This window comes from Delphinus delphis, chromosome 13, assembly GCF_949987515.2.
Source record: "Delphinus delphis chromosome 13, mDelDel1.2, whole genome shotgun sequence".
Taxonomy (NCBI): domain Eukaryota; kingdom Metazoa; phylum Chordata; class Mammalia; order Artiodactyla; family Delphinidae; genus Delphinus; species Delphinus delphis.
In genome coordinates this window covers 6,610,175-6,623,692 of record NC_082695.1, presented here as the reverse complement: position 1 = coordinate 6,623,692, position 13,518 = coordinate 6,610,175, and the positions used below count along the sequence as shown (strand labels likewise).

The 13,518-nt window shown below is 40.2% G+C and overlaps 1 protein-coding gene across 1 annotated transcript in view; it reads right to left on the bottom strand.

The window, feature by feature from the left end:
- Positions 1 to 13,518, bottom strand: part of SBNO1 (strawberry notch homolog 1) — a 56,041-nt gene continuing 42,523 nt past the window's right edge. Inside the window, exons 27-30 of the mRNA XM_060029295.1 lie at positions 10,271 to 10,408; positions 9,528 to 9,604; positions 8,323 to 8,516; positions 1 to 6,765 (exon numbers count right to left, since the gene is read on the bottom strand). Coding sequence (XP_059885278.1) covers positions 6,623 to 6,765; positions 8,323 to 8,516; positions 9,528 to 9,604; positions 10,271 to 10,408 — 552 coding nt within the window. The 3' untranslated portion in view covers positions 1 to 6,622. The remainder of the gene's footprint in view (positions 6,766 to 8,322; positions 8,517 to 9,527; positions 9,605 to 10,270; positions 10,409 to 13,518) is intronic.

Sequence of the window (13,518 nt, the reverse complement as noted above, 5' to 3'; positions counted from 1 at the left end):
TGAAGCTCTGCAGCAGCACGGACATTTCTGACTCTAACAAATGCTGGGTTGCATTTTCTCCACATCGTGAGAAGTCTTCTAGAATTCACTTAAAATAAAAAACCAACATAAAAGAAGTCCGAGCCCCCAACGGAAAGAAGCTCTCTAGGTGAGCGTGGTTGCCCTGACACAGCTTAAACGGGTGCTCAGAACCCAGACAAAGAAAATACACAGAGAAAAGCAGCATATTAGCCAGTTTAATTTATTTAAGAATCTTACAAAAAAAGGAAAAAAAAACAAAAACAAAAATCAAAAGACACAACAAAAAACCTAAATACAGAATTCATTACGCTTCATGGTTGATCGTTTTTACTTGCAAGGGTATAAAACCTCGCTAAATGCAGCCAATACATTTTTATTGCATAAGACCCAATTTTTAAAGTTACAAATCAAAACGGTCAGAACAATCGTTTCTGGACACTCGGTACTGTATTACCACGGAAGGCTGAAGCAGTGCAGTATCATCAGAACAGTGCGTACCCTTCATACACTGACGGACATTCAAAACAGAGTAGCAATATAAAAAGAGAGATTTTAAAAAAGAGAACAGAACAGAAACAACCAGAAGAGTTTACATCCACCTTTGTTTCAAATTGTCTTTGGATTCCATCATATGTTGTCTCAAGATGCACCATGTCAGATCAGTAAAGGAAGGAAGATCTATGCCTACGTATAAAAGTATCCTTTGCTCAGCAGAGGTAGAACCTGGCAAAAGTTTTATTGCAGAGATACAGCGTACCTCTTCCCACCTCTCATGGTTGATGGTAGATACAAGTGGTTATTGAAAAATAATATCAGTAGTTTGCAAATTCAGTATAAACCATGAACAGGATGATTTTTTCTGATGGAGGTGAGACTGCAATGTGCTACGTAGAAAAAAAGCTCTCTGCCCCGTAAAGTGGAAGTCAGAAAGAAGGCTGAAGCTTCTTTATCCTCTTCAGTGCCACAAATACTGTCACAGCAAGAAAGGCCCTCAGGACAGGGTGGACGGAAAAGCCAGGGAGTTCTCACTAAGGGGCCGGTGGACTGACCCTCAGCCCGAAGGAGGCCTGACCTGCAAGTATCAAAGAGAACTGACGTTCCCAGGTGGCACCCCTTGCTCGACTCTGCACTACAAGGGTGTAGTCTTAGCCTCATGGTGTCCTGACGGCTGCTGCTCCACGGGCGCCAGAGGAGGAAAGCCGGGCAGGACGTGTGGGGACAGGGATTCCCACTGGAGCTCTCCTCTGAAAGGCCCCGTTTCATGACAAATTAGGTGCCTAAGACTTAGCTAAATGCAGACAACTTTTAAATTTCAGGAAGTCTACGAAGTTCAGTAGTAACGAGAGAAACATGTACACAAATGAAGGCCCAAGAAAGGCTCACGGCTATCTTTCCTGAAAGTTAAGGAGGAAGGTTTTCTTAAAAGTGCGAAATCTGTAATTAAAAACGCAATGTTGGCCTCCCTGGTGATGATTACCACCACTTTTGTGAGCCACCCCTGGGTCTGCCCTACTGGCAACACTAATCCAATCATTAAGAATGCCCTGATCCAGCTCAGCTCCTAGCTTTACAGCCAATCTAGTCAAGATCAATTCACCAGCTCACTGGTGGCAGGACAGCCCAGCAGATCCTACCAGCCAGTCCCTCCACAGTTAACTGGCTGTTTTACCCTCAGCACAGAATCAACCCTTGAGCTGAAGGCTCATGGAAGCCTCCACAGCAGTTGTGCTGCTCGATTCCGGAGGAAAACTGTCCCTTAAAGGACATTCTCTAATGTCACCTGTCAGCATGGACACCAGCATGTACCAGGTCTGTCTCCACTCCTGCTATAAATATCCTTAACTGGTGGGAGCAGAAGCAGATTACCCATGCTCACTGGAAAGTAAGCTTCTGATTGTTACTTGCAGGCTAAAAGTACACGCTGGACTTCTTAAAGAAACAGAAAATCTGCAGCAGTAGCAGGTCATAAATCACTGTTCAGATCTGCAAGATTTTCCTCTCAGCTGGAAAGCCACAAGGATGAAGGATTTGGTGCAGGCCTGAAAAATTGCAAGGGTAGGAACAAGTCAGGTTTACTGAAGAGCAAGTTTGATCCCAAATGCACTGAAGAAGTTAGAGGAGCTTAAAGGAAGTCTTGGGAAGAAATTTTTTAGGTGAAAACATGAGGCTCACTATAGCTTCCAAAGAGCAACATAAATGAGCATAACTAGTCATATAATGACAGTATCAGAAATTGCACTCAAGTACATTCCCCCCAATACAATGCATTGCACACAGTAAAAATTTGTAATAAAAATGCAAAACACAATCAGGCATGTTGAAAAATATTAACACAAAACAGACATAGGAATTCTATGGTAAAGATGCAAAACCGAATTCTAAAATATATGAACAAATTCAACTAAGAAGTTTTTCATACGTTTCTACGTCCAAAAAAAAAAACAAATTGTAAGAAGCCCCCTATGGGAAGTCAAGAAAAGAATAAATAGGATTGAAGGGAGGAGGGAAAAGAGAAAAACAAGCTGGTGGCGTCCCAATTTACAAGAAATATTTACATTCAGAATTCAAAAAGAACTCAACATTTCTATATATACACATTATGTACATATATATATATATAAGTACAGCATAAAATCAGAAGGTGGGTTTTGGATTTCACCTCAAGTATGCAGAAAAAAAATTACTAGCTAGCTCGAGTTGCAGGTAATCTATAGATGTGTTTCCTTCACTTATATGCCCTTAAAAGACACTGCCTTTGTACTAGACAACTGGCATCCAATGAGGACTTGTTACAAATGGCTTTTGCTCGCAGCTGTAGCCATGACATGGACTGCCTGCTGCATATTCCAGCAGCAAAGCGTGCACAGTGAGCGTGCGAGGTGTGGTGTTAGCCAAGGAGACTCCAGACATAGAGGAAGGAGAGTCAACAAATGCCCACTGTCCCTGGGATGCCTGCACTAGCCGAACATCTGTTCACTGCATACTGGTCTAACAGCGACTCTTATGTAGCACCATTCTTAGAAACTATCAAATATCATTCAGGTACATTTTTATTTTATTTTTTCAGGTACATTTTTTAAATGAGAGTATTTAGATAGGGACCTTCCTCTTACTATCTAATCAAGAAAAGGACCCAAGTGAAAAACACTTTTCCTCTGCTCCTACTTTCATAAACTGAAATGCATCAATCATTTCTAATCTATTGCTTTTTTTCCCCTCCTGCTAAACTGGAAAGTGGAGGGGACTGAGGAAAGGCTCCCATTATACAACGGTAAGTGTCTGGTACCCTTTCTCGTCATGCCTGTTAGAAGTTGCTCTAATAGCATCACATGGAGATTAGCAAATGAATGCCCCAGTGGCTACAGCCAGAAACTTATGCTTCTAGAATATTATATACCCCTGGAGCTTGGTAATCTAGAACTTTCACCATTACAGATGAAGCAGAATACAAGTAAAAGGTTTACTGTTGCAACTCAAAAAGGTTTCTGAAGTGCTAGTTGGATTGGAATAAATATATATATATACATACACACACCACTACATTGCTTTGGATGCAGGTTCTTGCTAACTTATATACAGATGCAAAGAAAAGATACTGAAGAGTGTATCGGCAATTTAGCAGCAAAAAGGGAAAATTGCTTAAGATATTTGCTTTTCATCAAGTGTGTTTAAAAATACCTTATTAATACTTTTAGGAATTCATATCGTTGATAAATATCTGGATTATCCCACTAAACTGCAGCTTGTGGTAGGGAGGGTGTTAAATTAGGGGAACACTACCCCCCCGCCAATACCATCTGAGCAGCTCTGGACTCGGAAAGTGGTTTTCAGTACAATCGGCACTGTAAACTCTGAAAACACTAACGTGACTTGTAATCAAAATCTTTGTGCTCAGAGCCATATTGCTAAAAAGGGAGAAAAGGCATTACAGAGGCCAAATGGACTCACATCGGGTTCAACAAGGTCCCTGGGTTCAGACGTGGCATTCAGATCCTGAAATACAAGGATCTGTTGTACAGAAGTTAGCTGTTGTTGAGACTTGATTTTTTGACAGAGGAGGACCTTGAATGCTGGGTTTTCCCATGTTGACCAACCTAAAACTTGCTGACTTGGGTAAGGGCACAGTGTTAAAGGTCATGTGTTCACCTCCAGAGAGGAGGATGGGAAGCAGACTGCCGGCGCTCACATGCACACCACACCACGATAAGCATGTGCACGTGGCACCTCGGCTCCCCATCCATTTACACGGCTGCCTTTCTGAGGTCTACTTTGAGAGTTTTCAGAGGCCTTATTTCTGGACTTTTTTTTAAAAAAGCAAAACGAAGCTGTTCTACAAAGAACAGAACATACATATATCCCCCTTTGTAACAAGATAGCTATTCCAAGAGCAAACATTACATCATAAATTGTGAGGGTCAACTAACTGCATGCTAAAGAATCCTCACACTGAAGCTGCTTGGAAAAAACCATAACCTGCTAAAAAAGATACTCCCACACACAAAAAAGGGAAGTTGGGCCAAGCCTCCAAGAGGGAGTCTCTTTTCCCCAACCCTGCCATTTTGTCTCACTGGAGGTAACAGGCTTGTTATGCTTCCCCCTCCACAGCTCTATTTCACCTTGGGATGTTGATGGAAGCTGACTGGGCTCCTGATTTAAAAACAGAAGAACTAACTGGGAAGTTTTGGTGCAGGTGGACAATTCTGCTCTTGACTGCCAGCTGGGTCTAGTGGCCCTAACAAGGGACATTGGTTGATATTCATATGGATCACTGCCTGAGATATAAGGACTAGACTGAGGATAAAAGTTGCATCCACTGGGCAAAATATGCCAAAAAACAGAAATTATTCTCAATTTGTTCCTTTAGGCGTCTAGAATAAATAATTCCAAAGAAAGAAAACTTATGGTAAACGTGACATAACCAAACTCAGGCTTGAAGAAACACAAGAGGATGATAGCCCTAGCTTTCCCATCACTTAACATATATCTCACCTAATTCTGCAATAAGTTTAGAAAGTTACAAAGGAGAACAGTTCAACTTGAGAAACTTTCAAAAGTACTATCATTTTACCCCTTCCTCAACACCATTTCAATTTTGAGGGGTAGGTTTTAAACCAAAATATAAGGCTACCTGGAATGTTGAGCAACACGCAAGTTCTGCAGCATCCCCATCACAGACTACTTTTGAAGGTGGTGAGGGCCTAAACAAGAGTCCACTTCTGCTTAGTATAATAACTTTTTATTTGACATCTACAAGATTGTGGTATCTTGCAGCTTTTGACCAGGTTTATACAATCTCAGTTTTTCAATAGTGCAACCTGTGCAAGCAAAAAAAAAAAGGAAAGGAAAAAAAAAGGAAACAAAAAGACCAATTGTCCCCTCACTTGTTTTTATAAACATCTATTATAGGCGAAACAAAACTTACCCATATTATAGATAAGTGTCTATTCACATTTGTACATTACCATTTTTAACAGCTTGAGATAAACTCTACAATGTCTTACAACACATTAAACAATATTCAAGTTACTGGGTAACAACAATAACAACAAGAAATAAACATACAGCAGAAGCCTCAAGTGTTTCCTCATTGTCTAGTTTACAACTCAAGTACGGTTTCCATTTTTAAGAGTGACAAAGCAAATTAAGATAACGAAGTAAAAAAAAAGGAAGATTGTTTGCAAGACGGAAGCCAATTTGTACTTCTTTCTAAAACTATCTTTAAGTTAAGAAAAATGTAATTTTAAGAAAAGCAGGCTTGTAGCCATTTTTGCAGCACACATTAGGAATACTATTAATACATTAAAATTAACTTTTAAGAGTTTTATCACCAAAAAATGTATGTACTCATTACCTTGACAAGAAACCTGGGGCAGGGAGAATGGGAGAAGGTGATTTCGCAGGGTTTGAAGCAATACCCAGGTATAAACACTATAAAAATGCAATAACCAATGCTGTACATCTACAAATGTTTCTCTCCGTTACTTGACTTCTGTGTTAATCTTGTTTACGCATGCTTTCAAAGACATGCACTGTCAGAACAAAAACTAGAAAAAGAACCTGAATGCATGATATGTCACCTTTCATTTCATGCTTTAATAAACCTATTGTTTTAGTAAGTTGGAAAAAGAAACCAATATATATTTTCTCTATTTATAGACTCAAAACACATGCATCCGGGGATAAGTCCCACAGCAATGGCATGGATGTACTGCGTTAACCCTGAGCACTGTATAACATAAAAGTAAAGCCAGTTTGGGAAGTTCCAAGCATTTTTAAACCAATTATGGTTCGTAGCTTTTAACAAACTCACAAACAAACAGACTGACACACACGCGCACATACCCCTCTGCTCACCCAAAGTAAAAGCATACGGTAAGTACCATGGGAAAAGCACGAGGAAAGACATATGTACCACCATCGGCACTGCTGATTTTCAGTTTTGCTATCTATTCCAGGTTTGTCCTTATTCCCAAAAAAATTAACTAGAGAGAGAGCACAACTGAAAAAAAATTATAATTCTTTGGAAACTGTCCCTGATTTTTATGCAAATGATATGCTTCAACAGCATTTCATATACATCCATGTTGAAACCTGTCTGTTCTTATGCGTTGCTCAAATTGGCGATGCTCTGGGGGTGACGCTGCTGCCAGAGCTGTTTCTGCTGGACCGCAAGCTGTTGAGACTGGTCTGAAGTTGACAGGAGATTTATAAGAGGAGACACACAATTTGCAGGAATGATCAAACCTGCAATTAGAAAACAAGAATTTATAAAGGTTGCTTCCAGGAGAAACCACACTGTTTTATAGCTTCCTAGCAAATTCCAAATGAAGTATAATATTAAGTTTAATGAATAAGACTCCACAAAAAAACTAAATGAACACCTAATAACTGAACTGGCCCCTTCAGAAGTAGCCCGATTCCTCAGCAGCATCACCCACAAATACCTGAGCACATGCATGTGTCTAGTGCAACACCATCTTCTTGCTGAAGCAACAGAAGGCCAAGTACAGTACCTTCCTATCTACTATCTTTGAAGCTCCACAAATGTATGCAAGCACCACCTTCTTTGGCATATAGTAATGTACCAAAGAGACTACAAAATAGTGGCTGCAAATTCAAATGCGTACTGAAGCAGTAACTTCTAAGTGGCACAGTGTGGAAGTCAGCAAACTGGAGAGTATATATATCCTCTGTAAGGGAACTTTAACTCCTCCCATGTGGGAACAGGGGCTCAATGTTCCAAGCTTCTCTGTTGTTGCTGCTGCTGTTGTTGTTTTGAAGAAGATAGAAATCCAGTCTTCTGATTTTTTTTAAATAAATTTATTTATTTTATTTATTTATTTTTGGCTGCGTTGGGTCTTTGTTGTTGCACACAAGGTTTCTCTAGTGGCGGCGAGCGGGGGCTACTCTTCATTGTGGTGCGTGGGCTTCTCACTACAGTGGCTTCTCTTGTTGCGGAGCGTGGGCTCTAGGCACATGGGCTTCAGTAGTTGCAGCACGCGGGCTCAGCAGTTGTGGCTTGTGGGCTCTAGAGCGCAGGCTCAGTAGTTGTGGTGCATGGGCTTGGTTGCTCCGCGGCATGTGGGATCTTTTCGGACCAGGGCTCGAACCCGTGTCCCCTGCATTGACAGGCAGATTCTTAACCACTGCGCCACCAGGGAAGCCCACAATCTTTTGATTTTTAAAAGTTGGCAACTAACTCAATTGAAATCTTGCAACCAAAAATACTTGAGGATCAAAAAAATGTCCATGGACTGACTAGCCCACAGGCTACCAATGTGCAACCCAGGATACAGAGAAAGGTTGTTGCAAAAGAAACAAAGACAATGCGACAGGGAAAGTGCAATAACTGGGTGGATTTCCGTGAGGCCTGTCATTGAGGGAACAGTGGGAGCGGCTAGCCTGGTCTCCCTTGCTCCCTGCAGGACTCCAGTCCATCCCCTGTGCACAGTGGCTTTGACTTCCATAGTCTCAATGTGGCACAATGAACATAAAGACTTCAGAGAATCCTTAGTCTTCATACCAGGGAGCCTGCACAGATGTCGACAGTGAGGGAGGGGAGCAAGAGCACCGAGGGCAGCATAAAATCACAACCACATCAGGATTTCAGCCAGAGCCAACTACACCCATTCAAAAGCTTAACTACTGTTTATCCTTTTAAGAACATAATATAAAGCAAGCTCTACCCCACCACTGGAATAGACAGATGCTAAGATTCTAAGACGTTAGAAGCAAAATAAGAAAAACACAGGACCTGATTTTTCTTCTCAAGGCTCAAACCAAAAAAAAATTAAAACTCACCTACAATCCGCTGTCCATCCTCTGTTCTTAGCCGAACTATCTGCATTTTCACGTTTGTGCCACTGACAGATGCGAGAACACCCTCGACTTTTGTCCAGACACTCAGTACTGAGCCACATAATACATAGTATGTGCGGCAACGAAGACCTATTTCACAAACTAATCCCAAACTTGCTTTTTTGCAATTGCCACGCCTAGGATAGATAATAAGGAAAAAAATGTATATGTGCGTGCACACATGCGCACACGCACACGCGCACACACACACACACAAGGCCCACAAGGTCTACCCTAATTTCAAATGGAAAACGGCCTACCGTCATTTACCTTTACTGATAAAGTTTGTAGACTGCAGTCCTTCTGACATTGGATTATCCTGTCCAACTTAAGGTATCACTACTGATTTTAAAATTAGTTATTTCTTGGGCCTGACTCCCTTATAAAAGGGCTGATTTATTGGTCTTGATATCCATTTAAGCATTTGTCATTTTAATATCCATTAGTTTACTGTATTAATGTCAGTTTATAAAATAATCCTGCCAGTTATTTCCATAGTATTAAACTACCAATATACAGTTCTAAATCAGGTAAGTGGAAAAGCCCTCAGCAAATAAACAAAAGCAAATTTATCTACCTACATGTGTCTAAATAAAAACCTAGCTAAAATTCATCTATATCCTGTATCCCTTTTCAAAAAGTGGGCCAGATACTCCATTTTCAATGCCCTGAAATGAACATAATGACTTGAGAACACCTCTGGCTAGCCTAGTAGTACGCAGGATCAGCTCCAGGGCTCAACAACAAAGTTTCTAGTGCTGTTAACTATTTGAGGTACCTCTGTGGTTTCCTAGAAGTTCCCTAGCCTTAAAAATAAAACTGATTTGGGACACCAATAAAACTTTGGAGGAAGGAAAAAATAAAGGAAGGGAAGGAAGGAGAGGAGAAGGAAAAAGTCTCAACCCTAAGAATGATAGTTAAGTCCATGCTGGCAGACAACATTTGGTTGGAAGTAACAAAGCATCAGTGGGGAGACCTAAAACAGTGCATGGTCCAGAGGCTTCCAACAAGTACCTCTGCTTAAAGAAACAACACCGAGCAATTGATAATCTGCTTGTGTACTTATAGGGACAGATAGCTAAAGAATGAAGGGGTGTTTAAATCTTGATCATACTTTGGAATATATGGTGAGAAAAATGAAAACTAACCAATAAGCATGAGTACAAGTATCTGCAGATGAATTATACTGATCTAACCAGTGGACCAGGGCATCGTCTGAGACTACCTGTGAAAATAAGACAAAAATTCCATTGAAAAGGTATTGTTTTAAACAAACTGGTTGCCTAATTTGGTCTCTAAAGCCAACTTAAAACCATCTTTATACAGAAAACATGGTCTTCACTACTGCTTGCATTTGAATTTTACCCATAAAGCTCTGCCATGAGGTTTTTCCCATGTAATGAATATTTCAAATAGTTAACTTAATTATAATTGTTTGCAAGTGAAAATGGCTAGGAATAATAGTAATATAAGGTAATACTAACAACAAAATAACATAGTAAAGTTAGGAAAAAGAGATATCACTGTTTTTCCAGAAATTATTGCAAAATATAAACACAGCAGTTCACAGTAAAACCAAGAGTTGGTGGGAAGGAATTTCAGTCTTGTACATCTTCCCTTTATTTAAAAAATTCTAATTTTTGTAGTTAGCACTATAGAAACTTCCTTTTCTGATAACATAAGCTGTTTCAAATAATCACCTTTAAGTTTCCTAACAGTTGATAACATTAAGACTGGGATATTAATTTAACAAGAGTTGATAAAACTTTTTCTGAAACAATTTTCCAGTAATCAAATAGGAAAAATTGACAATTTACATATAAACATAGTTGCAATATATTATTATAAAACAAGTATTTATACATAACATCATGTACAAATGGAAAAATACCTTCTTATATTTCTTTTTTAGATCAGCATAAATTTCTAATTTGAGCTGTTTCCCAGTATTTGGTCTATAAACTAAGAAAAGCTTCTTTTTAGGATTCACTTCTTTAACTAAGATGGCAGTTTTCTTGTTGTTTCTTATCTATTAAAAATAAATAAATAAATAGGTGAGAAAATATAAATATTCAATACTGCACACTTTAAGACATGCTTGCTTTTTGCACCATCACATCACGATCAAAGCCAAATGAGTTTGTAAATACAAAACTGTGTGAAAGGAATAACACCTGCTGTGTAACCGACTTGAACAAGGTCTCACCAAAGTGAAGGCTAATGGACCTTATCTCTGAGGCAAGACAATCTTTAGAAAATTGTGTTGAGTAATAAGATTTAAAGCACGATGTCCAGTGGAGACAATTTTGCTTCCTCTAGTCCAGGAAACTGGACTCGCAGCCTCAACAGGGTCAGAGGTAAGAATCTAGGTAGTGGGCAGGAAGGGTCTTCACAGGAAATAATTTTACCTCTACTGTATGTTACTCTCCTTCAAGTTACAATGAAATATATAACCTTCAAGATAATGCCTTTTGATCACCCACAGTCCTCTGAATTCATCTACTCCATCAGTGCTACAACCTATTCCTATCAGGTTAGGGAGGGTGGGAGGGAGGCACAAGAGGGAGGGGATGTGGGGATATACATATAGCTGATTCATCTTGTTATACAGCAGAAACTAACACAACATTGTAAAGCAATGTCGTAAAGCATTGTATACTCCAATAAAGATGTTTAAAAAAAAAAAAAGGAGAAGGCAGCAACTTAAACTCAGCCAAATCTGCTTGTTATCTTTCCCCTCAATCCTGATATGTCCTTTTACTTGTTCAGTTTTACCCATCCCACCCTAGCTAGAAACCTCAAGATAATACTAGAAGCCAAGAACAAAGCTGGGGGGAAAATCATTTTTCAGACTTTTAAGAACTAAACTTTTTCTCCTCCAGGATCTTCAAAAGAGTTTATCCTCTCATTCACACATAGAAAGAAGTAAGTGATCTTAAGATCCAGTGATGCCATTTCTCTGAATCTACTCTAGAGATACACTCACACAGGTACATAGAGAAGCATGTCCTTTGTAAGAGAAAAAATGGAAACAACCTAAAAGTCAATTAATACGACACAGGCTAAATAAACCATGGTATATTCATAACACAGAATACCATGCAACAGCCACAATGAATGAAGTAGTCCTATAAGTATCAATACAGAAAGCACTCCAAGACTGATTGTTTAGTGAGAAAGGCAATTTAAAGAATGATCGATACTGTATCATAGAATTGGTGTAAAAAAAATAACCAACAACAAATCAACCATCTAAAACAGTAAATTGTTTCCTATGGCTATAATACATATGCATTAAATGCACAGAAAATGGTCTGGGAGAATAGACACAAAACTGGTAACGGTCGCTACCTCTGGGAAGGTGGGAAGGGACCGTGGCTGGGAATGATGGTCAAAAAATTTAGTGCTATCTGTATTTAAATTTTTTCACAAGTGTAATAATGCATTCATGGGTACATAATTCAATTAAAGAATTTAAGAAAAAAAAATCCACAAAGAATAGTCAGCAGAGACCACATATTCTCTGCAAAACCTATTTATACTACCTGACCCCTGACATAAAAAATTTAGGGATTCCTGCTCTAGAGAGCTTATTTATGGTTTCACTCTGCCTGTGGCATCATCATATTTGGTCTCCTTTACGCAGTTCTTGAACCAGGTCTTCATTTACAGTTGGTCACTCCATAAAGGGCTTGGCCAAAAAGTTCGTTCGGGTTTTTGGTACCATCTTACTGAAAAACCCCAACGAACTTTTTGGCCAACCCAATATTTGCAAATAAAAAGTAAAATGTGCTACACACATACAAAGCAATATTAGTCACAAAAAGAAAGGAAGTTATGACACATTCTACAACATGGACGAACCTTGAAAACATTATGCCGAGTGAAAGAAGCCAGACACAACGGTCACATACTGCACGATTCCACTTATATGAGGTACCAAGATACGCAAACTCATAGACAAAAAATAGATCAAAGGTTATCAGGCCAGGGGAAAGCTACTGTTTAATGGTGATGTTGGCACAACATTGTGAATATAATTAATGACACTAAATCATACACTTTAAAATGGATAAAATGGCAAACTTTGTTATATATTTTACCATAATTTTAAAAAGTTAACAAAACGTAGAGAACTTCCCTGGTGGCGCAGTGGTTAAGAATCTGCCTGCCAATGCAGGGACACAGGTTCAAGCCCTGGTCTGGGAAGATCCCACATGCTGCAGAGCAACTAAGCCCGTGCGCCACAACTACTGAGACTGCACTCTAGAGCCCGTGAGCCACAACTACTGAAGCCTACATGCTGCAACTACTGAAGCCCACGCGCCTAGCGCCCGTGCTCTGCAACAAGAGAAGCCACCGCAATGAGAAGCCCGCGCACCGCAACAAAGAGTAGCCCCTGCTCGCCTCAACTAAAGAAAGCCCACGCCCAGCAATGAAGCCCCAATGCAGCCCAAAATAAAAATAATTAAAAAAAAATTTTTTTTGACAGCAACTCTATCTCAAAAGAATAAGTAGCAGCATCTTTAAGATATCCAAGAAAAGAAAACGTGAACTAAAGATTTCATGTCTGGGCTTCCCTGGTGGCGCAGTGGTTGGGAGTCTGCCTGCCGATGCAGGGGACGTGGGTTCGTGCCCCGGTCCAGGAGGATCCCGCATGCCGCGGGGCGGCTGTGCCCGTGAGCCATGGCCGCTGAGCCTGCGCGTCTGGAGCCTGTGCTCCGCAACAGGAGAGGCCACAACAGTGAGAGGCCCGCGTACCGCAAAAAAAAAAGATTTCATGTCTGGTAAAATTTGTCTTTCAAGTACAAAGGCACAAACTTACCAGCACGTAAGAATTCAGGGAGTAATGTTTCCATAAGCCCTTCCTGAATCTACTACATAATGGGTTCAGACAAAATAACTAGAGAGATATTAACCTAAGGACTAGTGAGTGAGTGGTGAGCTTTAATTATAAATTAATTACCTGTAGAACTAAGATTAATTAAGGGTTAAAAGAAGAGTATAGGGCTTCCCTGGTGGTGCAGTGGTTGAGAGTCCGCCTGCCGATGCAGGGGACACGGGTTCGTGTCCCGGTCCGGGAAGCTCCCACATGCCGCAGAGCGGCTAGGCCCGTGAGCCATGGCCCCTGAGCCTGCG